Source organism: Daphnia pulicaria, chromosome 6 (genome assembly GCF_021234035.1).
Source record: "Daphnia pulicaria isolate SC F1-1A chromosome 6, SC_F0-13Bv2, whole genome shotgun sequence".
Taxonomy (NCBI): Eukaryota; Metazoa; Arthropoda; class Branchiopoda; order Diplostraca; family Daphniidae; genus Daphnia; species Daphnia pulicaria.
In genome coordinates, this window is record NC_060918.1 from 22,472,168 (window position 1) to 22,493,615 (window position 21,448).

Genomic DNA, 21,448 nt, shown 5'->3' on the forward strand with positions numbered 1-21,448 from the left:
GAAAAAGTTTGGTGATCACACTTGGATCAACAGGAAATACTAGATGGACAATTTCCACTTTCAGCTTTCCAATTTTGTTGAACAGATTTATTCTCTTTGCCGCTAGTCAATCAACTGTGATCCAGTGTTCCACATTTGACTTCTCAGGTAGTGTGATTGAAACTTAAATTTATGCAACCACAAAGACTCGCTACAGTCAAGTATTTTTTACTGGGAAACATATATGGCCCATGTTTCCCCTTTAATGACGAAATTCATTGCACTTCATGCTTAAATCAATCAAAATTTACTTACTACCTTACTTACTATCTTTCTAATACTGTTTCTCCCATGTAGGATGTTTCCCATTGCCAATGCTGCCAACCTTGCTGCAGTTCACGAGTGGTAAGCTGTGGGTACCACCTACATCAAAGATTATGGGCCGCTTACAACAAAGTAATTACATGACTTAATTTTCCTTTTCATTTCAGTCATTGCCAGTTCTTCTTTTAATTTTTATACCAGATTGAACTCAATTTCTCATCATATTTTCTCTAGGTTGACCGCCTCCTGCTGTAGCATGTAGCAAATTGTTAAAGGACGGACGACGGAACGGGGAGAAGCCAAGAGAGTGAGTGTCAATCAATGAACAAAGACATAGTTTGCTCGTCAACAATTTTTTTTAATTCTCTTCTAGGAGAGCCAACACTACTTGTTGGCCAAGTGGGATTATCTGTGGAAGGTTTACGAGAAGATTGGGCAGTTTGTCACAGCAAAACCCGACCATTAGTTTTGAGAATCGGGGCTCTCACTAACATTGCTTCAGGCACATCTGACCAGACAAAGGCTGTCGTCAGTGCTGGGGCTGTCGCTGGCTACATTTCCCTGTTGGGGTGTTACCTCATCCAGTTGTGGCCGAGCAAGCTGTCTGGGCTCTCGGTAACATCGCCGGAGACGGACCATAGCTTCGTGATCACTTCATCGAGCAAGGCATTATCAAGCCTCGACTTACCTTGATTAAATCTGATACTTCGGTGAGTTTATTTTTAATATTCTTTTGTGAACATTTATTAATTGTTTTCATCTTTAGGCTACATTCTTAGGTAATGTCACTTGGACTTTGTCCAACTTGTGTCGTAACAAGAATCCTCGGCCCAGTGTCCCTGCCGTCCGGCCACTTCTTCCCGCCTTGGCCCACCTGATCCACAACAACGACAAAGTCAAGAGATCCTCGCCGACGCTTGCTGGGCCTTGCCGTACCTCACCGATGGCCCCAACGAACGGATTCAGGAAGTTGTTGACGCCGGAGTCGTCCCGCGGCTTGTCGCTTTGCTGGATCACGTTGAGGTGGCCGTGGCCCCACCCCCACCCTGAGAACAATCGGGAATATCGTTACAAGAAGTGATATTCAGACCGATTCCGTCCTGGCTGCTGGTGCCTGCCCATTGCTGGCCAAGTTGCTCGTTCATTCCAAGATGAACATCGTCAAGGAGGCTGCCTGGACCGTGTCCAACATTGCTGGGGGAATGGCGGATGGCAATGCCATCCAGATTCAAGCTCTCATCACCAACAACGTTATTCGTCCGTTGGTGGATGTGCTGGGCAAAGGTGACTTCAAATGCCAAAAGGAAGCAGCTTGGGCCATCACCAACATCACTTTGGGTAACTTATTTCATTTTTACTGGTGTTTTATTGATTTTTAAATGATACTTCTTATTCATTTCAGGTGGCAATGTGGAGCAGATCGCCTTGTTGTGTCAGTTTGGTGCCATCGCTCCGCTGTGCACTTTGCTAGAGGCCACACCCAAGATCATCTTGGTCGTGTTGGATGGATTGGCTAATATTTTGGCCGCAGCTGAGAGAATGGGTGAACTGGAGAAAGTTTCCCTTCACGTCGAAGAGTGTGTCGATGCCTGGATCGCATCGAAGCTCTGCAGAGCCACGATAATGTTGAAATCTATCACAATTCACAAGTCACTGGCCATTCTGGAGCAGTACTTCTCAACATACGTAAATAATTCTTTTTTATTGTTTCTTTTGGGTTTTATTTCGATGATTACCACAACTGTTCACATTCAGAGTGTTTGTGCTGACAACTTAACCATTACTGAGATTTTAGAAAACTAATTTTACTTTTTGAAATGTTTTTCTTCAATTTGATTTAATCGTTTTTTGTTTGTTATTTCGACAGGGGGATGAAGATTCCGAGTTGGCGCCATTTACATCGCAGAGTGGCAATTACGAATTCAACAACCAGCCATCTCAAGCCCCCGAAGTAGGTTTCTCATTCTAAATTTTGAATAATCTAAAAATTCTTTTTAATTTTTCTGCCTTTACAACGGTAAATATATTCTTCACTTCCTTAAACGCTATCCTAATCATGAGTTTTGGCCTTTTCTTTATAAAGTTTTTTTTTCCAAATTATTTTTTAATTGAAAGTTGCCTTTTCCTTTCATTTCTGTCCATGCACGACTTCTTCTTTCCTCTTTCTCAATGCGCGATAAACGAGCAATACAAAACAACTCGATCAACTCTGCATTTGATTTGTTTTGACTTTGTCGCAAGTTTTTTTTTTATTTCATGTTGATTTCCAAATTGCAGTTCGTCGACTGCGTACAGTTAATCCATCTTCAGTTGTTGATATTTGTAGATGATTTCCTAATTTCAAGTTGTGCGTTGGGAAATCATTTCATTAGAACAGATTTTGCTATCGATTGTTTGTTTTACAGGAATTATTTTACAAAGACTGGACCGTTACCAATGTAAGTTTCAGTTTTAGTTTGTGGTGTTATTCTGACGTTTTCTACAGGAGTTTTTGCTAATATTTTATCGGACTAGGGAATTGGACCATTTCCTTAGTGAAGTTAACCAGCAAGTTATTATTGATCCTTTGAAATCCGGTTGGCATTCACCACATTTCCATTTGGAGGCTGGCCACGATTATCTGTAGGTAAGCAAGACATCGATTCATATCTAAGGTATTTGATTGAAATGCAGAGTCCATTTATACTGTACTTCATATTTATAATTGATTATTGTATTTCATTAATTGGTTGAGTGATCACAGAATTTGTTTGGCTTTTCCAGTTACCGAAGCAGCAACCAACTGAATGGCTAAACGATGTGTTGCATTGAATCAAGTAATCAACTTAACATTTAATTGGGAGGTGAATTGCGCTGCTGGGACGGACTGACGGTACAGGCTTGACATCAAAATCATATTTTTACTTTAAACATTATGCATTATTAATCCGTGGTGAATCCTGACCGTCCAGCGCTGCTCGACGCTTCCTGGGGAATTTCACCTTGGACTCGTAGGGCACCACCACCGCAAGGGTTGCCAACCTTCCAGGGATGGACCGGAAAATAATAATAAAAAAAAAAGTAAATTAGATAAATGCAATCATTTGAATAGAAATGCTAATCTGCTGTGCTCTGCTCGCCTGAACTTGTGTTTCCTATTACCTCCTTGGCGCTTCCAAAGGATAAGAAATTTCTTCACTTTGCTCAGACTGGATATGTTGATGTGCTCCACTGTTGTCCAAGGAGTTGACATTGGCCACGTCTTTCTGACTCAGGGGGAGCTCGATAATGTCCAAGACTTCTGCGTTGTTCCTTTCGTTAATCTCAGAATTTTTTTCATTTGACAGAAGTAAGTCGAGAATAGCCGAGTCTTGATTGACTGCCGCTGCTGCCACTTGGTACGGAGTGAGGCCATTCTGGTCTCGTATGGTGCGGTCGGCTCCGTTTTCTAGCAAGTAGCGTACATTATCCACTCTCTTGCCTCTTACTGCATAATGAAGAGCAGTTTGGCCATCATTGTCGAGACGATTGATGACGACTTCTTTTTTTTCCAGGATCAGTTTGATAACTTCAGTTGTGTCTGCACAATAGGCCGCCACATGGAGTGGAGTGGCTCCATTTTGGTCAGCAACATTTGGATTAGCTCCTTTTGATAACAGGAAGCGAACGGTAGTCACGTCGGATGTTGCCATTGTCAAATGAAGAAGAGTGTATCCGGATTTGCCACCGTCATTGATGTCGACTTTGTCGTTTGCCAGAAGTAAGTCGAGAATCTCGACATTATTCTCAAGTTGTATCGTAGCCACTTGAAACGGAGAGAGGCCATTGTTGTTGCGTCTGGTGGGATCGGCTCCTTTTTCCAGCAAACGTTCAACAGCAATCACGTTGTTGGCTCTTATTGCGCAAAAAAGTGGAGTTTCCCCATTTTCATCGCGGTTGTTGATTCCGATTTCTTCTTGTTTCAGGATTTCATCAATTTCCTGTGAATTCTTGGCGTTGGCTATTCGGAGGCGAACCAGTAGTGTAAAAGAAAAGAAAAATGTTTCGACTTTCTTGATGGTTTTACGTAAAAGATTGGCGGGAATCTCGATGACACGGCGGAGTACCTCAAGTATTTTGTCAGCCCAACTTTGAGGTTTTTGTATCCTGTCGATTGCCTTCAACCGAGCAGCAATTTCCGCTCCTAGTAAGTGCTGGTTTTGGTAGGCACGATACAAAAGTTTGTCATCGTTTCTGTACTCGTACAACATGTCTTCATCTTTTATGTTTCGTAATAGTAAGTCTATGTTTTTCATATTCTTTGCACCGACTACAGCATAGTGAAGTGGAGGATCTCCATTCTTGTCTCGAGAATGGAGGTATGCGCCCTTGTTGATCAAATGTTGGGCAATGATTTCATTGGATGAGGCGGCGGCGCAATGAAGAGCAGTTGCTCCATTTTGAGCTTTGTCATCGTCAACGTGGTTTTGTTTTTGAGCTTGAAGGATTAAATCGATGATCTCTGTTTCGCTTCCGTGCAAAGCTGCTACATGAAGAGGAGACCAACCTTTTTTGTTGAAAATGTTGGGATTGGCACCTTTTTCTAATAATTTTCTAACAGCGATGGTGTGGGATCGATAAGCGGCCCGATGGAGAGCCGATTCTCCATCTCCGTCTACGTCGTCAACGTTGACTTTGGGATGAGCCAGGAGTAAATCAATGATATCTGTTTTCAATGTGTACGTTACTGCCGCGTGAAGTGCATTCCCCCCCGATTGACTGTCGCGAGTTGTCGGGTCGGCATTGATTGGATCTTTTAGAAGATGTTTGACCATGTTGGTTTCTGAATACATAATGGCAAACTGGAGCGGAGTGATTCCCCCGTGGAGGGCGTTGATGTCGTATTTGCCACTCTTCATCACTTTATCAATGACATTGGTATTTTTTAAATAAACGAGAATGAATAAAGTGGGCCAGTCAGTTACACCCGTTAATAAATTGATCACTTGCAAGTGAAGTACGTTAGAGTTGCGTTCACATTTAAGAGGAGAGTAGGCGCGATTCCAACGCTCGTATTCGTATCCTATTTCAGTAATGCGTTTGCTGACGAAATAGACCAAGGACTCGCAGTTGGAATCTTCGATGTTGTAGTGTTCTTCAATGACTTGATGTGTCAAAAGCATTCCAAACAGATCCTTGATTGAACCTTTTCCGACCAAATTTTCAATAATTTGTTCGCCTGGTTTTCGCTCTTCGCCGTACAACTTGTTTTTGACGTCGTCTTTGTTGCGGGATCTTTGCAAGACGATGTAGTCCAGGTTCTTCTCTAATGACCACCAAAAGTCTCCCTCGTCTGCTTCACTTGTCGTTTTGAAGATGAGGAAAACGTGAAATGCCTTGATCACATCTGTCGCTTTCTTCATGCTGCTTTGGTGGATTTCGACCTGAGTAATTTTCGACTCTGTGTTGATGTCTTTTAAATAGTCCAGTGTTTCAGCTTCATCGAGTTGTGTCCTTGGTCTTTCATGGAGTGAGAGTAGTAGCCCAATTTCTGTTACTTCGTGTTCCTCTTCAGGTTTTGAACCAGCATCAGGCACAAAGAGTAACTTTTGCTCGTACACGCTACCCAAGAAACCATTTTCCCTACACTTCTCCACAAGCAAGTTGGCTAACACATAACTAAACAGTATAATAGCAAGCAGAAGAGCGACTAATTTACTGATTGACAACCCAAAATAATATTCTGCAAAGTCCTCCAATTGTTCGTGTGATACACTGATGTTTTCAAAAGAATCCATCTTTGTTTTTGTTGCTCTACATAGCCTTATGCTTAGCAATAAAAACAGTAAGGATCAAATTATGGTTCTCAATTCGAATACACACATTATGCAGTTTTCTTTTTATAAACAACAGCATTACTTTGTTGTCGGAATAAGAACAAGGGAACAAGCATGATGAAATCAGTCAAATGTTTATTTTGACTTCTGCTATCATGGTTGCAATTATTCTTAATTCTTTCAAACTGTTACGTAAAAATTCGAAGAGATTAGAAGTTGAATGGATTGTGAATTTTACTTTGAATATTTCTTAATAATTGAATCCTGGTCAAATTTTTAGAAAACCAGCAAATAAATAAAATGTATTTAAAAATTTAAAGAAATTTGACATGCATTTCTACCCCCTCCCCCCTCCAAAACAAAGAAACAACAAATGGCTGTGTCATGTGTGTCAGTGACATAATTTGTCTATTCACTGATTGACACTAACTCAGTGTCAGTGATACCTCGTCAATTGGCGTTTAGGTAACCTTTGAATTATTACAAAACTTCGATTCAGTTTTTTCATTGATGTGATATGTAGTTATTTTCTTCCACATTGGTCAGCAATACTTGGTGGCCGAGTCTGATCTCTTGTGACAGTGTTGATAAATGACTAGCCAGCCTATTCCAGCCGCTGGAGCTGTTTCCTGTTTTTCCGGCGCCCCATGCACGGCCGTCAGCAGTTGCAGGAATCAGGGGGGACTTCCTCGAATGAGATATTGGAGAAAACAGACGTCACCAGAGATGAATTCATCTTGAAGGCTGTCTCCAGATTGTTCAGTCGCAGTGTGGATGTGGTGAGCAAGTTGCACTCTGGCTGGCTGGGCCTGTAGACTCGACTCTACGAGAGATTCACCCATCGTCTGTGGTAGTGTGATTTTGCCCTGGTCCTTTCACTACGATCCAGCAGTCACCAACATTTGGTAGAATGTCTTAACCACAGAGGTTAGAAGGTGGATCTCACCTGAGCCCAGTCTGGTCAGTTCAACCCCAGACCTGCAGTCAGTAATTTGATTCTAGTTTCATGTCGGTTTATTTCAGCCAGAATTGTTTTAGAAGCCCACGCCCCACAGTCTAGCAAACTGTCCGTTCCGTCTTTGCAATCGACGGCCCAACAGCAACCGCAGGATTGGCAGAACCTAATGCGACTGGAAGAAAGGGTCTGAGGACGGTGGAGGACGGCCTCCTCATTTTCGGTCAACTCTTTGTTACCCTCCTTCAATTGCTGGCCGGGAATTTAAATTTTTAAATTGAATGAAACAGGAAACGGACATTCGTACGTGGTGGACGGATTCACTCAGACTCAATTTCCCGTCTGGGACTTTCGGGCAGATCGTTCCAACGTACACGACGCCTGCAGCAACAGCAGCAAGTTCTCCCTGCTGGACTACGAGGACATTGGCGAGGTGCACAAGCACCGCTACCTCTGCCAGCTCATCGCCCTGGAGATCTTCTCCGCGTGATCTTGTCTCGTTTGACTTTCATCCGCCAGTTGACGGGCGACAAGCGCTGCCTGCTCAGGCACTTGGCTCCACCTCTGGTCCATCAACGGCGACCCGCTAGCCAGCGTCACCACACCATGTTGGTAGCCCTAATGTTTTTCAAACATGATTATTTTGTCAATTCAGTTGCTGGAAGCTCAAACGGTTTGTGCCATCTTTCAAGACAATGCCCAACTGTGCAGCGAACTGAGCGACAAAGTGGTCCAGCATTTCGTTCACTACATCGAGACTCACGGCCGTCACGTGGAATATCTCCACTTTCTGCAGACTGCACTTCATCGATCGTGAAGCGGAAGGAGGTGAAGAAAAGGCTGGACGCCACTGACAACAGCGGAGCTCTCAAGTAAAACCAAAAGAAATTTAATTTCCTTAAAGCTTTTGACTTTATCTGGTCTTTTTTCAGGTACCTCATTTCGCAGTTGAGCGTCCGCTTTGATCGGACAATTATTGAGGGCCTGCAAGAAATTGTCGTCTTGTTAAGGCTCAACTGCATCCTTTGATTCAAGCCGAGTCTTCCGTTATCGTCGATGTCCTTTACCGACCGGAATACCTTTTCCAGCCTGGCACGGAAGCACGGAAAAAGTGTGACAATGGCGGATTCATTCGCAGGTAAATTTGACTTGTATTTATGTTTACCCTTGATCTAACTTGAAATTTCTTTTTCATTGAAGGTTGATTAAACACACCGAACGATTGCTGGAGGACAAGGAGGAAAAACTTTGCATCCCAGTTCTCAACACCTTACGTCAGATGACGAATTTCGATGTTCACAATGGCGAAAAGGTAATCATTCTATTAAAATTTAAAGCAATAAAATTACCTTAATGATTCAATTATTATTAGGGAGATGCATTGAGGAAGAATCTTTTAGTTCGCTACTTTGCCAAACCAACCTCTCATAGTTCTAAAAAGACCGAGCTCAATGGCGGAAGCGCAATCTCTACCGCTGGAATTCATTCAACATTATCTGGTGGTAGTGGTGGTGGAGGCGGTATGGGACAATCGTCATCGCTGACAACCCACGGACCTGGAGGGCGTCTTCTGTCGCGAGGTGAAATGTGTTTGCACGAGGTGCAAGTGTACCTGGACCGAGAAGGCGCCTCTGATTTGGTGGCCGAATTGGTCATGAAGTCGTCGTTATCGCCCAACGTTTTCATGGAAGCGGTCCAGTTGGGCATCGCCCTGCTGGAAGGCGGCAACCCCGTCATCCAGCGGAGTCTCTACACGAAATTGCAGTCGGCCGAGACGAGCGCCATCTTCTTCAAGGTGTTCCACGACAAAGTCACAGAGTCGCAAGCGGAAATCCGGTCCACCATGTCGGTCAACACCACCGAAATGGCCTCGGCGGGTAACAACAAGCTCCAGGACCATTCCCATGAAATGAAGGATCATTTCCCGTACAATCGTGAAGCAGGAGGGACAGCCGGGAGCAGCAACAGCGGCCCGATCCTTGAAAGCGATCTCCAGTTCAACAGCAGCGGGCGAATGGTCCTGGGATCACAAGCTTATTCGCCCGTTCAGTGCCGCCGATTCGCCAATTATTTGTTTGGCCGTTTGCGTCGAATTGGACTCCAACATCACCGCGATGAACCGAGACTCAGACGCAATTTTGTTGCCGGAAGAGACACCAGATATCCCATCCGGTAAAATTCTATTGAAATTAGCTGTGGCTTCAATTTATTCAATTTTGTTTGGGTTTTTACAGAAGATTGAGTCTTTATCAGAGTGGTCCTAGTTCACCCCCAGTCAATCCGGTTGAACAAATTGACCCGCAGCCGGGAACTTTTCGTGATTATTCCATGGAAATTGGTGGGTGTTGTAAACGTTATTACCTATTAGAACTTGAAAATTTAATTCTAATTTCTTGTGTTGTTTCTTTTAAATTTTGTTAAGATTTGGCATTCAATGAAGTGATGCCGAGTTTGGATCGTGGATCGAGTCATTCGGTTGGCTGGAGAAGATCTCGGTTCTCTCGGATGACTCGTTTCTCCTTTGAAAGAGCGCGTTCTTTTGAGTCCAGGTAACTTTGGTTTCGTTGTATGACTTCCTGACAAGTTAAATATTTTCTCGAAACAGATTATCCTCGGGTGACAGCTTGGATCGTTTCAACCACCCAGTCGGATGGATAGTAGCCTAAACATTGGAATTCCCCACGTTATCGCCCGTTTCGCCTTGTAGAAAAATGAAGACAGTTCCGATACAGACACTGGTAAAATTCGTTCTGTTGGGACGAACATTTCTCATTTTATCATTGATTTGACTGTTAATGTTCATGTTTTTAATTTACTGGCCCACTCTTTCAGATGTGACTGCCGAGTCCGCCGCAACGGCAGCGAATCGTTGGCGACAGTCGAGTCCCATCGAGTCCCATTCGTTCACCCCGAGGTGTAGAGCAGCGAATGAGGTAAACGAATGTTAATCGATTAATTCGGACAGCAATTTTTAACCTGCCAATTATATGTGACAGGCTTTTGTGGCGAGAATATTTGTCTCAGGTAGTTAATGTGCAGCTAAACAATATGGGTGATGGAGGCGGAAGCAGCAACGCTCCCAGCTCTCAACAGCCAGGAGCGCCGGATAGCGGAGGCGATAACAACGACCAAGAACGAACTCGTTATCGTCTCTGGCTCTTGACCATGGTGGAAAGTCTCACTAGTTTCTTTTCCCAACACGGAATCAATTCATCTGATTCGGTCGATGCCACTCCAGCACCTACTCCGCAACCACCAACTGCAACGACGACAACATCGGTAGCCGGAAGCAGTCAGGCCAGACCATTTCCAGGAATTCCACCCAGACCTGGAACTTCGGCCGTTCCCCAGTCATTCCCTTACGTTTCCCGTTTCTCCAACGCGATGAGAGACGAAGGATTCGTGGCTGCGGTAGAGGAAGGCCCCACTTCGCCGACTATTGGCAGACCCCGAAATGTCCCGCCACCTTGGAGAGTTTTCCCGCGTGTCGGACATGTCATGGGAGGAGGCGCTGGAGATGCCGGAATTGCTTTCGGGGGAGCCGAACAAGGCCCAGGGCAGCAGCGCTGGACTCTCCGCCGGAATGCGGAATCACAAGTGTCACTCAGCGCCCATCTGACGTACCGCATCCAGGCCTGGAATTTCTGCGCCAAAGACGGATGCATTCCCGACATCCGCGATCCTTACGCCAACATTGTCGTTCCCGAAAGCAAAATCCATAATGACGCAAGTGTCGATGTTTCAGCTGACGGCCGGTTGCTCGTTACGCTCGTCCCTTGCACTTCACTCACTGGAGCTCTCATTAGTAAAAACAAAACAGAACTTTAATTGATTATTATTGAATTGAATATATTTTTTATATTTTTTACCAGGTCTGCATAGTTTAGAACCGTCTCGCGTGGGTTTGTGCCTTGCACAAGTGAACTGCCAACAAGGCAGTTTGCTCCACGTACGTGATTTAAGTCAAACGACTAACGTTGGATTGACAAGTCTCAATTGCATTCGCTGGATTCCTACTGCTGGGCAGGGATTTGTATTGGGAACCAATAAAGGCCATCTCAAGGTGATTGATTGAGATTCTGTTGGGATTTTTATTCGTTTTTTTTTCTTTCTTTTTTTTCATGTGTAGAAGCTATGAAAATTGAAAATACATTTCCCAGACGCGTTTCTAAAATGTTTTATTTTTTCCGAAACTTTGAAAACTGTTTTTAATAACCCGGCAACGTTGATTTATTTTCCCTTCCCTTTCAAATCCCATCTTCGTTCTTCACACGTTTACGTTGTTATTAATTTATTTCCTAGTCGAAACTTGTTAAGTAAGTTGGCTTACAACAAAACTCGTTGAAGAAAAGTCGATAAACGAAATGAATTCGGTAGAAATCTCTGGTTTTATCCCCAAACTTGGTCTAGTCGTAGTAGGAATTGTGTTGGTAGAATGCACTCGGCAAGGCTTGAATTACCTGCAGCGAAAAAATTCAAAGCCAGTGATTAGACAAGTGATATTCTTTCCTGATAAACAAATTGCCTGTAAAGACTTTTTCGATTCAGTCGAAGGCTGTTCTAGGATTCGCTGCGATTTCAGCCACACAACAACTGGCTTCAGGTTGGACATATATTAGTTTTTTGTGTGTCGGTCTATGACTGTAGAAGATAACCTTTATTTTATCACTTTTTGCAATGCAGGCAACTACTTTCCCACATAAAGTCAGCAAGGAAATCTATCGACATTGCTGTTTATTGCATCTCTTGTTTTGAGATTGCAGATGTTGTGTTGCAACGTCACAAAGTTGGAGTCAGAGTCAGAGTGATTACAGACCAGAGCATGGAGATAGCTTTTGGATCCCAGAATCACCGTTTTATGAAAGATGGTAAAGGACTTGATACAAATTTTAGGAAGCATGCTTATTTTCCACTTATCAAACAGGGATCAGGGTACATACCAACAAACCCCCATTTCTAATGCACCACAAGTTTTTTATTATTGATGATGAGCTGCTTTGCTCTGGGTCCTTCAACTGGACTTCACAAGCTGTCACTGGTAACAACGAATCTGTCATAATCACTAATGATCCCTGGACCGTTGAACCTTTTTGTGCTGAATTTCAAAAATTGTGGCAAGAAACTAAGCCTGGAAATTAACTCTTGTATTTATAGCTAATGCAATAGATTTTCTTTTTATTCTAATCTTCACCTTTATATTCATTCCGACTCAGTGACTCACATACAGTTAACCCGTTGGCTGCCACGCCGTACAACTCGTTGTTTCTCTACTGGTTTTCTAAATTAGCATCTGGCACGAAAGGTAAGTCATTGTTTTTCTCTTCAATGCGACTGACGATTGCCTCTGCCAGCCCCAATAGGTTACTCTTTGCATAAGTAAGGACGATTAGTTTGCGTTCGTCGCAGCTTCCGAGATCCACCTTTTCATTACATAGAAAAATATTGAAGAAATCCACGGTCTTTGCCGAGGCTGCAGCGATGTGTACTGGAGTTCGGCCGCCTATATCACGATGGTTGATGTCTGCACCCCTTTCGATCAGATAGCGAGTGGATACGGCGTTAGAGGCTATTTGCGCTGTACAGGGCAGTTATTCCGTTTGAATCGTTTTGGTCTATCTCCACTTTTGTCAGGAGCAGCTCGAGAATCTTGGTGTCCTTTGCGTGATAGGCTGCTAAATCAAGTGGCGAATGGTCGCCGCGGTTGGGTTCAATCTTTTCAAATCGGCGCCGTGGTCTATCAGGTGTACAGCAACGGTGGCATTGAATGCGATGCTTGCGTAGTGAAGAGCAGTCATTCCTGATTTGTCGCAAGCGTCTACCTTGGATTTTAACACTCAATAGTAAATTTGATTTGGCCGTCTTGAAGAATTTCCGCACTTTTCCCTTTATATTGACTACACGGGCAAAGTGAGTCGCCGCTCAGTCAAAATTAAAAAATCGTTGAGGGTTAAAATTCGAAATGCGCCGGTCGTAAAATCTCAAGAGGCTCTGATAAATTTGATTTTCCGGGTCCCCTCGCTGGGCAAGTCTGGAATTGTAGGTCAGGTAAGTTAAACCTCAGGACAGGTAAGTTGTCAAGCTTCGCCCTTTATTGGTACCTCTTAAAGGGACCTTGAATCTTTGTTTGCCGAAATTTCACTTAGCACATGCGATTTCGATACCTTCAGTGGCAATCCCCCGGGACCTTTTATATGGTTCATATTTTACTTTTTATTTGCTGATCCCAGTGATCGCCCCCGTCCCTTCTTTCCCTGTAATTACCTTAGTTTCCTCCTGCCTTCGTGCACGTTCGTGGGTCATTCAATCAAGGTGACAACCAAGCGCTATCTCTTCTGTTTTTGTGCAATCCAAGAATTGAAACGAATTTGATGTAGTACTGTCAATTCGATATGGGCGATGAGAAAGCGATTGTTTATTAACTTGTTTTTTTTTTAAATGTTTAATCATAATATTACAAACATCCATGTATTTATTTTCTTCGCCCTGAACTTGATTTGCGTGTTATCATCAAGTAGACAAGAAAGTGTCAGCGGCGTAGTTACCACCCTGCAGCCGCCGTATTTCTTTAACGTTTATGTTATAGCTTCCATTCTTTTTCGTCACTTCGTTGCCCCCTACACCCTAGAGTCTGTTTTTTTTTAGTTTTAGTTTCTCAAGTTTTAGTTTAGTAAGCATGCAGATACAGTAGAGCATCTAGATGGCCTTTATGTAAACAATTATGGCACAGCTTATAGTTTATTTTCTGCCTTAAATTCACCTTGTTTTTTTAAATGAGATCTTGGCTGTTCGGGGTATTTCTTAATTTGATATTGATGCATAGCTATGCATTTTTTGGACATCGTTCGTGAATCGCATCTCTGTGACAGCAAGAATGTCGAGTTTGGCCTCTTTTCGTCATCTTCATTGTCAAGGGGATTGTGCCTTGACAAGTTTGACACTCCCTACGATCATTTCCGTCTTGTTCACGTCCTCTGTTTTAGTTTTTGTTCGAACCTAATCATCGTGTAAACGGCGTATAACACATTTCTGGCTGTCCGCCTGTCACTGGTGTTCTGCTGATACTGATATTCAAATGTTTGGTTCGGTAATGCCTTCCTGTTACCGATATTCATCGTCGTGGAAAGAATTACGACATCATTTTCATTTATTCTTTTTTTGTTTGATTTTTTGGATTTGAATTTTTATTACCCAACAGCATTTTGAGAGAGGCCCAGCATTTATCCGGCAGTCGAGGAGGCCTTTCCAGATCATCCTCGGCGCCAACACCCAGCACTAGGCGACCCTCAAGTTGTGTCTGCGAGCGTCGAAGTCGAGCGTCGCCAACAGGTCACATTTTATTTTATTTTTTTTTTTCATTTTTAAATTTTAACCAGCTTCAATGATCGTTATCGAGCTGGTTAAAAATGAAAAGGGAAAAAACAAACTCAAATTTAACATTATAAAAATGCTGTTTTTTATTTTTGGTTTGACTAGTTTGGACTAATGTTTCATTGGAATGTAAATATGAATGGAATCTCTTGTAAAAGAAATATCACTTAAAAAGAATGTAACGAAAGCAATTTCAAGGCATTCCGGTGTCTCGAGCAGCTCGCCCCCGCAAAATGTGCTCCTGCTATCGGCTGACGTATCACGGAGTTGTCTGCGTAAAAAAAAAAAGAAAAAAAAAAGGGCAAAATCGGTGATTGATTCAAAGATTTCTTATTAGCGGGTCAAGACAAACTGGAATGGAAACAAGATTTATATATCCATACCATTTGTTTGTGCCAAATTTCCTCAGTCCAGAGGAAAGCCTCTCGGATGGTCCATGTTTGCTGAGGGTGCGTGACGCACTGTAAGCGAAGATGATGTACTCGGTGTCTTTTTCTAGTGACCACCAGAATTCTCCGTCTTTTTCACTGACAGTTTTGAAGACGATGAACACGTGAAATGCCCTGATTTTATCTGTTGCTTTCCCCATGCTGCTTTGGTGGATTTCGACAAGAGTGATTGTCGAACCTCTTTATCGATGTCTTTGAATACGTCCGGCATTTGAGCTTGTCTCAGCTTCACCTTGTTCCACGCCAGTTTCTTGGTCGAACAAAAAACTAAGGATCGCATTTTCCGAGATTTCGTGATGCACGTCGGGTTTGTTTCTTGTAATGAGCACTAAGAGTAACTTCTGCTTTGAGCGGCATCCAAACAATGGCGATCTTCGCAGGAAACAACGCGCAAACGAACGACGTGAAAAATTGCCCCCGAATTCCCCGACTATTTCTTATTTTTCTTATTCTTATATTCTTCTGCTGATTTTGGATTTCTTTATAGAACCTTTCCTTTCAGAAGAATGATCGACGGAGATAATCGCATTGGCTCCACCCACATCCCGGTCATTTTCTAATACACGATTAGAACATGAGGTTCAGATCGGTATATAGCCCAAATCGCCAACGGCTGAGCTATTTATTTGTGATTTGTGTGGTGCGGATATCACGCGCGACCTGCTGTCCATGGCGACCAAGAGTCTCGGAGAGTCTTTAAGCGGCTGTCAAGGGCATTGTCTAGGTGGTCAAAGTGCAACGACGGGCAAGCCCGGCACGAGACGGAACGCATCCGCAGCTACCAGACGCTGACCCTACCTCCTCCAGCGCCAACACACACAAGGCCTGGCTCAACACCAACGTCCTGCAGGTGATCCCTTCCCTGATCGGAATCCAACACAGCACAGACAACACAACTCAGGCTGGGTGGGCAACGAGCTGGTTAGGCAGGCGAGCCTAACAACTGCCTGGAATTCAGGGACTTGCTGGCCGATCGCCATGTCCGTTTTTGAATTATTTTTTGCTTTTTATTTTCAATAATTCCAAAGACATTTTTTCCCCAGGTGTGGAGAGAAACAGTGGACGATTTTCTGACAGTTTTTTTTTTTCGACTTGTTTTAATACCGGTTGGCGGCCAAGAGCCGAACAGACGGCCGGGAGTAACAACGGCGCTATTTGCTCGGCCTGAACTTGGTCGGCCGTTTGCTTAATCTCGACCTCCATCACGTAAATAATAACTCGGGCGGAGGGATATCGTGAAGATATTGGGCGCAAGTACTCGAGAAACCTACCTGCTCTGGAACCTTCTCATTCGAACGTTTGCTGTAAGTTTTCTTCGTTTTAGTCGCTAGATGGTGTTTTTAACGTTTTGCTTTTTGTTTTGAACACAAACACATTCTGCCAGTAAGATATAGGCCACAAACTCTGACCGTCTGCGTCAACGACAATGACAAGAAAGTGAGCAGTGATTGTACTGGACAAGGCAGCTTCGTTGGCAACTGGCAAGTCGAAAAGAAGGTCTGACTCTCCCCTGCTAGTTACTAAGTACTCGTCCACGACAACTGGGCGTCATCAATCAGACGTGAGCAATTCCTTGAAACTTTTTCGTTTGAAATGTTATATCCAGACTGAAAACTTGTTGTTGATACTAGGTTCAAGCCCAAGAGTTTCTTTTATTATTAATACATATAATATAGAATAATAATAAAATTAATTTTTTTCCCCAGTAGTTTGTTCCTGGTTGTGGGGCTTCGATTGGCTGCTGATGCTATTCAGGCAGCCCCAAGTCAAGTCATCCAACGTGATATCCTAGCTGCCGATTGCCACCTCATTCTGCTCTCTAATAACTCCCAGTACCTTGCCCAATTCTGTGAGGGAGTCAGCACTGGGGCTGGCTGGGCTCGTTCCAGGGATCTCATCACCTCTCAGGGATTTTCCGGCACTGACACTTCAGTCCCCCTGCATTTGGTGGACAGGACAGAGAGCGGCTTTGAGGCTTCTGAGGATGTGGCCACATCACCTAGCAGCAACCTGCAGAACCAGCAGCTGCCAGGGTTATTCCAGCTGCTGGCTGGATGCCCTGGATGCTAGCTAATCACACCAGCCTATCTGAAATCTCATCATTGGTCTGATGGTTGGCAAACCACAGCTGGGGACTTGCAGCCATTGAAACTTGAAGCAAATCATTTGGAGCTGCTTGTTTTGTGTTACGAGCCTAGGCCAGCCCGTCAGTTCGCAGGGCGGCCGTGGAGTTCCCATGTACTGCCCCGAGGCCGTCACGGTTCTGTTGATGCGTAAGTTCCATCGTAAATTTGTGTGTTAAAGAAAAAAAGAAAAATTTTGAAAAATTTTGAATCCAGGGACAAGAAGCCTAGCCGGACGACTTGAGGAAGTGGAGCCCAACAGGAGAGAGGCCCAGTATTTTACCCGCCGTGGCCGTTCCTCCCGTCTGGGAGGAATTGTACGTCAGCAAGAAGCGAAAGCCGGCCGTCGAGGAGACCTTTCAAAATCAGCCACGGCGCCAACACCCAGCACCGGGCGACCAGTTTGGAGCTATAAATGGGAACCGGTCCTGAAGTTGTGGCCTGATCGCCTGAATACGTCGAAACCGAGCGTCGCTCCGCCTACCGCACCGTCCTGGAAGTGTCCAACGACGTCCAACCAGTCCAAGATCAGGAAAGTGACGGGCGGACTGACCGGCCTGACCAGCCGCTGGCTGACGATGAAGAGCAGCAAAAAGGAGGACACGGTTAACGTCATGGGCCGGCACAGTTACGCCTGAATCCTCTCCTACTGCTGGGCCGACGTCTGGATGCTGGACATGACGCAGGAGGGGTCTTGTCGGATTTGCAAGAAATTGACGCTCAACCCGCGTTTTTACGCCCTGTATTCCCTTACCGGCCCAGGAGCCGGAAGTTGGGAGTCGGGAAGCCGCTGCTGATAGAGCGAGGCGCCGGTGACGAGTTGGTGGTGACCGAGACGATCTCGACTAACTATCGACTCCGCAGCTGCCGCATCAAACGAGACGTCCAGCAGGTGAACCAGTTCGGCGGCGGACGAGCCGCTGGCTTCGTCGCAGTCGACGGCCCAGCAGTAACAGCAGGATTGGCAGAACCTCCTGATGCGACTGGAAGAAAGGGCCTGAGGACGGTGGAGGACGGCCTCCTCATTTTCGGTCAACTCTTTGTTTCCCTCCTTCAATTGCTGGCTGGGAATTTAAATTTCTTAATTGAATGAAACAGGAAATGGACATTCGTACGTGGTGGACGGATTCACTCAGACTCAATTTCCCGTCTGGGACTTTCGGGCCGATCGTTCCAACGTACACGACGCCTGCCTACGGCAGCAGCAACAGCAGCAACAGCAGCAGCAAGTTCTCCCGGCTGGACTACGAGGACATTGGCGAGGTGCACAAGCACCACTACCTCTGCCAGTTCATCGCCATGGAGATCTTCTCCACGTGATCTTGTCTCGTTTGACTTTTTCATCCGCCAGTTGACGGGATACAACGCGCCGCTGGCGTCCAACGACATCAACGACCTGACGGGCGACATCGCTACCTAATGTTCCGGCACTTGGCTCCACCCGTGGTCCATCTACGGCGACCCACTGGCCAGCGTCAACACCCAGAGGTGGACCAGATCAGCCGCTCGCAGCACATCCTCTGCGTCTGTTTCTCGCAGTTTAACGAGTGGGACCCCATGAACGTCATCCTGACGAGATCGACGGACGGCGTCGTTCGAATGTGGTTCCTCGACTACGTCCAGGTAATTCAATGTAGACAGACTTTCCCTGGAATTTCTCTTTAATTGTTTGAAATTGTTGCCCAACGAGGAAACGCCGGCACAAGTGAGGACGGAAGAAACGTAAAAGATTTCAGAATAATTGGACGGATTGGATTTGCTAACGAATTTTATTTTTCTTCCGGTTGCAGGTTTCAAGTGGCAGAGGCAGTTGATCTTCCGGACGAAATTGACGATGCACACGGCCTACGATCGCCAAGACAACAGCGAACCTGCGTCCGTCACCATCTCTGGCCATTTCCAAGTAAAACATTTTAAAATTAAAACAAAATCATTGGAATAAAATGTCCTAATTTTGTTTGTTTCATAAAAGGGACAATCGAACTGTATTGGTGGGTGACACCCGTGGTCGCATCCATTCGTGGAGTGTGACGGACGTGACGGGCCGCTCGGTGGCCGACCATTGGCTCCGCGACGACACGGTTGAAATGTGCACCAAGTGTCGCGTGAAATTCTCGTTGACTGAGCGCCGACATCACTGCCGCAACTGCGGACACGTCTTTTGCTCCCGGTAAATTCAATTTCAATTGAAATGGAAATTTGCGGATTAAAAAAGAAATTAATTTTTGGCAATTTTGATTTTGGTTTTCCACAGTTGCAGTCGCTACGAGTCTGAAATTATGCAATTGAGGATCCGCCGGCCGGTGCGGGTGTGTCAGGAGTGCTACGCTTCTTTGAAAATGTCCAGCTCGATGGAACTTCTTAATTTTCGACTGACAAAAGATGAATAGATGTTTGATTTAAGAAAGAAAATGGGCTAATCTGTCAGAGAGTAGTGTATCAATGTCCAGTTATGTAACGACACCCGCCCTTTGGCCCAATGGATCAGGGGGCGGGGCAATTTATATCACAGGCTCATATCAGGTGTGTAGTGATGATTTCTAAAAATTAGTTTTTAAAAAATGACAGTCGTGTTTTAGCAGATGATGTTTATACAATCGACGTTCCAATCGCCCCCCCCCTCCTTTTATTACCCTCCGGTTTGCACACAATCAAATGCATTTTTCCTTATTCTTTTAAATCTGATTATTATTTTAGAGAGAATTTGACTAATTGGGGCAGAGTAGATTGACCGTGTACTTGTGTAGCCTCCCGCCCTCAGACGAGAAAAAAGAGAAAAGAAATGAAAAACAAGAAAATTTTTTATTTATGATTTCAACTAGCGAAATCCAATGTTTCTGTACACACATTTGACTCCTCCCACTCTTTGGCTTTTGCAACCCCATTCGACGACGATTAAGAACCGTGCCGTTTCTTTTCTTTTTCGTGTTTCGTTTCTGTTTGATTTCGTGTTTCCATTTCCTGTCAACCAAAAAGAAAAACATCTCCTGCCTTTTTGCGACGCCCCACAGTCCATCACACACACAAGAAATTAAAAGAAAAGTAAAAAAAAATATATTTGACCGTGTGCGCGTAGTGAGTATTTGTGTGCATCTTGTAGACCCCACCCACCCCAGCCCAGCAGAAAAAAAAGGAAAAAAAAAGTTGGCATTATACATGTTGTTTATATAATAACATTGTCGCCACTCACCAACTCGTCAGTGTCAAATTGAAAAACTGTTTGATCGGGAAATATCAATCCCTTTGAGGGAGAACAAAAAAAAAGAATTAAAAAAAAATATGAACAGTGGACTTATGTAATACAAGGCAAAGATGTTATAACACGATTGGTTTTCACGTTCTCTCTTTTTATTGCTAGAAACAAGAAGTATGAGCTTGAACGCATTTTTATTATTTCAATAATTTAGTATCAGAGATGTTTTCAATTGATTTTGGAAACAATCAACGAGACTATACAATTCTAGTTTGAATCACGGCATTCCCCCGCTCAGAAGAGATCCATATTTCTACCGCTAGGTGGCAATGGTTGCTGTCTGAGATCAAAACATCGTCTGCAAGTACAAACATTCTTTACACGCTCACCTGCGTCGCGACGCCGTTCGATTTCGCTGGTTGTTGCGCTGCTGATTCTAGATGCAGCCACTTCACTTACGTCACCAATCTCAAAGGAGGAACTTTCATTTTGAAAAAAGCTTTCGATTCCGGCGGCGCCTGGGCGTCACCCGTTCCGTCGCCGTCGTCCTACGTCTGCGGTTACATCCCCAGACGGGCCCTGCTTGACATTTTCCTCAACATTTGCGTCGGATTGGGCATTAATACGGGCATCTTTCGCACCTGAACCGCTTAGCCTATAAGACGAGGATCCACACATGCACCACTTGTCAAAATGACACCCTTTCTTTTAAATGTGTAGTAGTATGATTCATAGAGGTGAGGGACTTTGTTCAATAATGTTTGACTTTGAATTTCTTTTTTTGCTGAAATGAAGTGTAGGCCTACTCTCTGATGTAGGCTTCGAAAAAGGTCGGGAAATAAAACCAGGGAGATGTAAACTCAAAATGAAATGTTTTCCATTTTCTTATCTTTTTCGTCGATTGCCCAGTATAGTACCGTGTTGCGTAATCAAACGGCCATGCAGCACCACGCTTAATAATATTCAGAGTTTTAAACAGGAGCCTGTTTTTAATAGAATAGGCCTAAGGATAGAGCATATCATACAAACGAACAATTTCAACAAACAGGAAAAGGTGTCAAACTCTTCTCTCGCCAGCCTTTATAAGCGTCGTTTTCATCATTAAACCTCGCAGTGCATCTCCTCTGCCAAGTTAGTTAAATAGCATTAATGTCGTTAAAAAATATACAAAAGGTTTTTTCGTTCAGGGTTCGCCATCTCTCATACCGGTCTATTACAGCAGTAGACAACCCTCGAGTACTACTGCGTACAAGAGTGTCCCA

At 44.3% G+C, this 21,448-nt stretch overlaps 4 protein-coding genes and 4 long non-coding RNA genes across 8 annotated transcripts in view; 6 read left to right on the top strand and 2 right to left on the bottom strand.

Moving 5' to 3' along the window:
* Positions 1 to 3,346, top strand: part of LOC124342686 (importin subunit alpha-5-like) — a 97,078-nt gene extending 93,732 nt beyond the window's left edge. Inside the window, exons 7-11 of the mRNA XM_046795788.1 lie at positions 2,171 to 2,254; positions 2,709 to 2,741; positions 2,818 to 2,929; positions 3,067 to 3,175; positions 3,255 to 3,346. Coding sequence (XP_046651744.1) covers positions 2,171 to 2,254; positions 2,709 to 2,741; positions 2,818 to 2,838 — 138 coding nt within the window. The 3' untranslated portion in view covers positions 2,839 to 2,929; positions 3,067 to 3,175; positions 3,255 to 3,346. The remainder of the gene's footprint in view (positions 1 to 2,170; positions 2,255 to 2,708; positions 2,742 to 2,817; positions 2,930 to 3,066; positions 3,176 to 3,254) is intronic.
* LOC124342971 lies at positions 662 to 1,481 on the bottom strand. The gene is made up of 3 exons (XR_006919044.1): positions 1,394 to 1,481; positions 810 to 811; positions 662 to 672 (listed from the first exon to the last, which is right to left on the bottom strand). It is a non-coding gene; the product is annotated as an uncharacterized LOC124342971 (long non-coding RNA).
* Positions 3,001 to 5,731, bottom strand: LOC124342603 (ankyrin-1-like). Its single transcript, XM_046795640.1, has 2 exons — positions 3,445 to 5,731; positions 3,001 to 3,324 (listed from the first exon to the last, which is right to left on the bottom strand). The coding sequence occupies exons 1-2, from the start codon at positions 5,682 to 5,684 to the stop codon at positions 3,216 to 3,218; spliced, it is 2,349 nt and encodes a 782-aa protein (XP_046651596.1). The 5' UTR covers positions 5,685 to 5,731; the 3' UTR covers positions 3,001 to 3,215.
* Positions 5,732 to 7,184: 1,453 nt separating this feature from the next.
* Positions 7,185 to 7,896, top strand: LOC124343006. Its single transcript, XR_006919086.1, has 3 exons — positions 7,185 to 7,276; positions 7,344 to 7,661; positions 7,746 to 7,896. It is a non-coding gene; the product is annotated as an uncharacterized LOC124343006 (long non-coding RNA).
* Positions 7,897 to 8,032: 136 nt separating this feature from the next.
* On the top strand, positions 8,033 to 12,229 carry LOC124342751. Its single transcript, XM_046795888.1, has 11 exons — positions 8,033 to 8,191; positions 8,254 to 8,365; positions 8,426 to 9,225; positions 9,288 to 9,391; positions 9,476 to 9,602; positions 9,659 to 9,791; positions 9,886 to 9,986; positions 10,050 to 10,858; positions 10,926 to 11,656; positions 11,737 to 11,921; positions 11,978 to 12,229. Exons 2-6 carry the CDS (start codon positions 8,333 to 8,335, stop codon positions 9,717 to 9,719), a joined length of 1,125 nt encoding a protein of 374 aa, XP_046651844.1. The 5' UTR covers positions 8,033 to 8,191; positions 8,254 to 8,332; the 3' UTR covers positions 9,720 to 9,791; positions 9,886 to 9,986; positions 10,050 to 10,858; positions 10,926 to 11,656; positions 11,737 to 11,921; positions 11,978 to 12,229.
* On the top strand, positions 11,418 to 12,192 carry LOC124342208 (mitochondrial cardiolipin hydrolase-like). Its single transcript, XM_046795172.1, has 3 exons — positions 11,418 to 11,656; positions 11,737 to 11,921; positions 11,978 to 12,192. Exons 1-3 carry the CDS (start codon positions 11,418 to 11,420, stop codon positions 12,190 to 12,192), a joined length of 639 nt encoding a protein of 212 aa, XP_046651128.1.
* Positions 12,230 to 16,260: 4,031 nt separating the features above from the next.
* Positions 16,261 to 18,204, top strand: LOC124342999. The gene is made up of 4 exons (XR_006919079.1): positions 16,261 to 16,431; positions 16,580 to 17,143; positions 17,210 to 18,024; positions 18,092 to 18,204. It is a non-coding gene; the product is annotated as an uncharacterized LOC124342999 (long non-coding RNA).
* A 473-nt stretch (positions 18,205 to 18,677) lies between these two features.
* On the top strand, positions 18,678 to 20,508 carry LOC124342959. The gene is made up of 5 exons (XR_006919029.1): positions 18,678 to 18,715; positions 18,784 to 18,896; positions 18,966 to 19,163; positions 19,248 to 20,151; positions 20,281 to 20,508. It is a non-coding gene; the product is annotated as an uncharacterized LOC124342959 (long non-coding RNA).
* Positions 20,509 to 21,448: the final 940 nt, after the last annotated feature.

Excerpts from the sequence above, each read along its gene's own strand:
- LOC124342603 (XM_046795640.1), bottom strand. The coding sequence starts at position 5,684 with ATGAAGAAAGCGACAGATGTGATCAAGGCATTTCACGTTTTCCTCATC. Across the intron at positions 3,325-3,444 it reads CCTTTGGAAGCGCCAAGGAG|GTTGGCAACCCTTGCGGTGG; the intron begins GTAATAGGAAAC and ends CATCCCTGGAAG.
- LOC124342751 (XM_046795888.1), top strand. The coding sequence starts at position 8,333 with ATGACGAATTTCGATGTTCACAATGGCGAAAAG. Across the intron at positions 9,226-9,287 it reads GACACCAGATATCCCATCCG|AAGATTGAGTCTTTATCAGA; the intron begins GTAAAATTCTAT and ends GGGTTTTTACAG. Across the intron at positions 9,392-9,475 it reads TGATTATTCCATGGAAATTG|ATTTGGCATTCAATGAAGTG; the intron begins GTGGGTGTTGTA and ends AATTTTGTTAAG.
- LOC124342208 (XM_046795172.1), top strand. The coding sequence starts at position 11,418 with ATGAATTCGGTAGAAATCTCTGGTTTTATCCCCAAACTTGGTCTAGTC. Across the intron at positions 11,657-11,736 it reads CACACAACAACTGGCTTCAG|GCAACTACTTTCCCACATAA; the intron begins GTTGGACATATA and ends TTTGCAATGCAG. Across the intron at positions 11,922-11,977 it reads TCACCGTTTTATGAAAGATG|GGATCAGGGTACATACCAAC; the intron begins GTAAAGGACTTG and ends CTTATCAAACAG.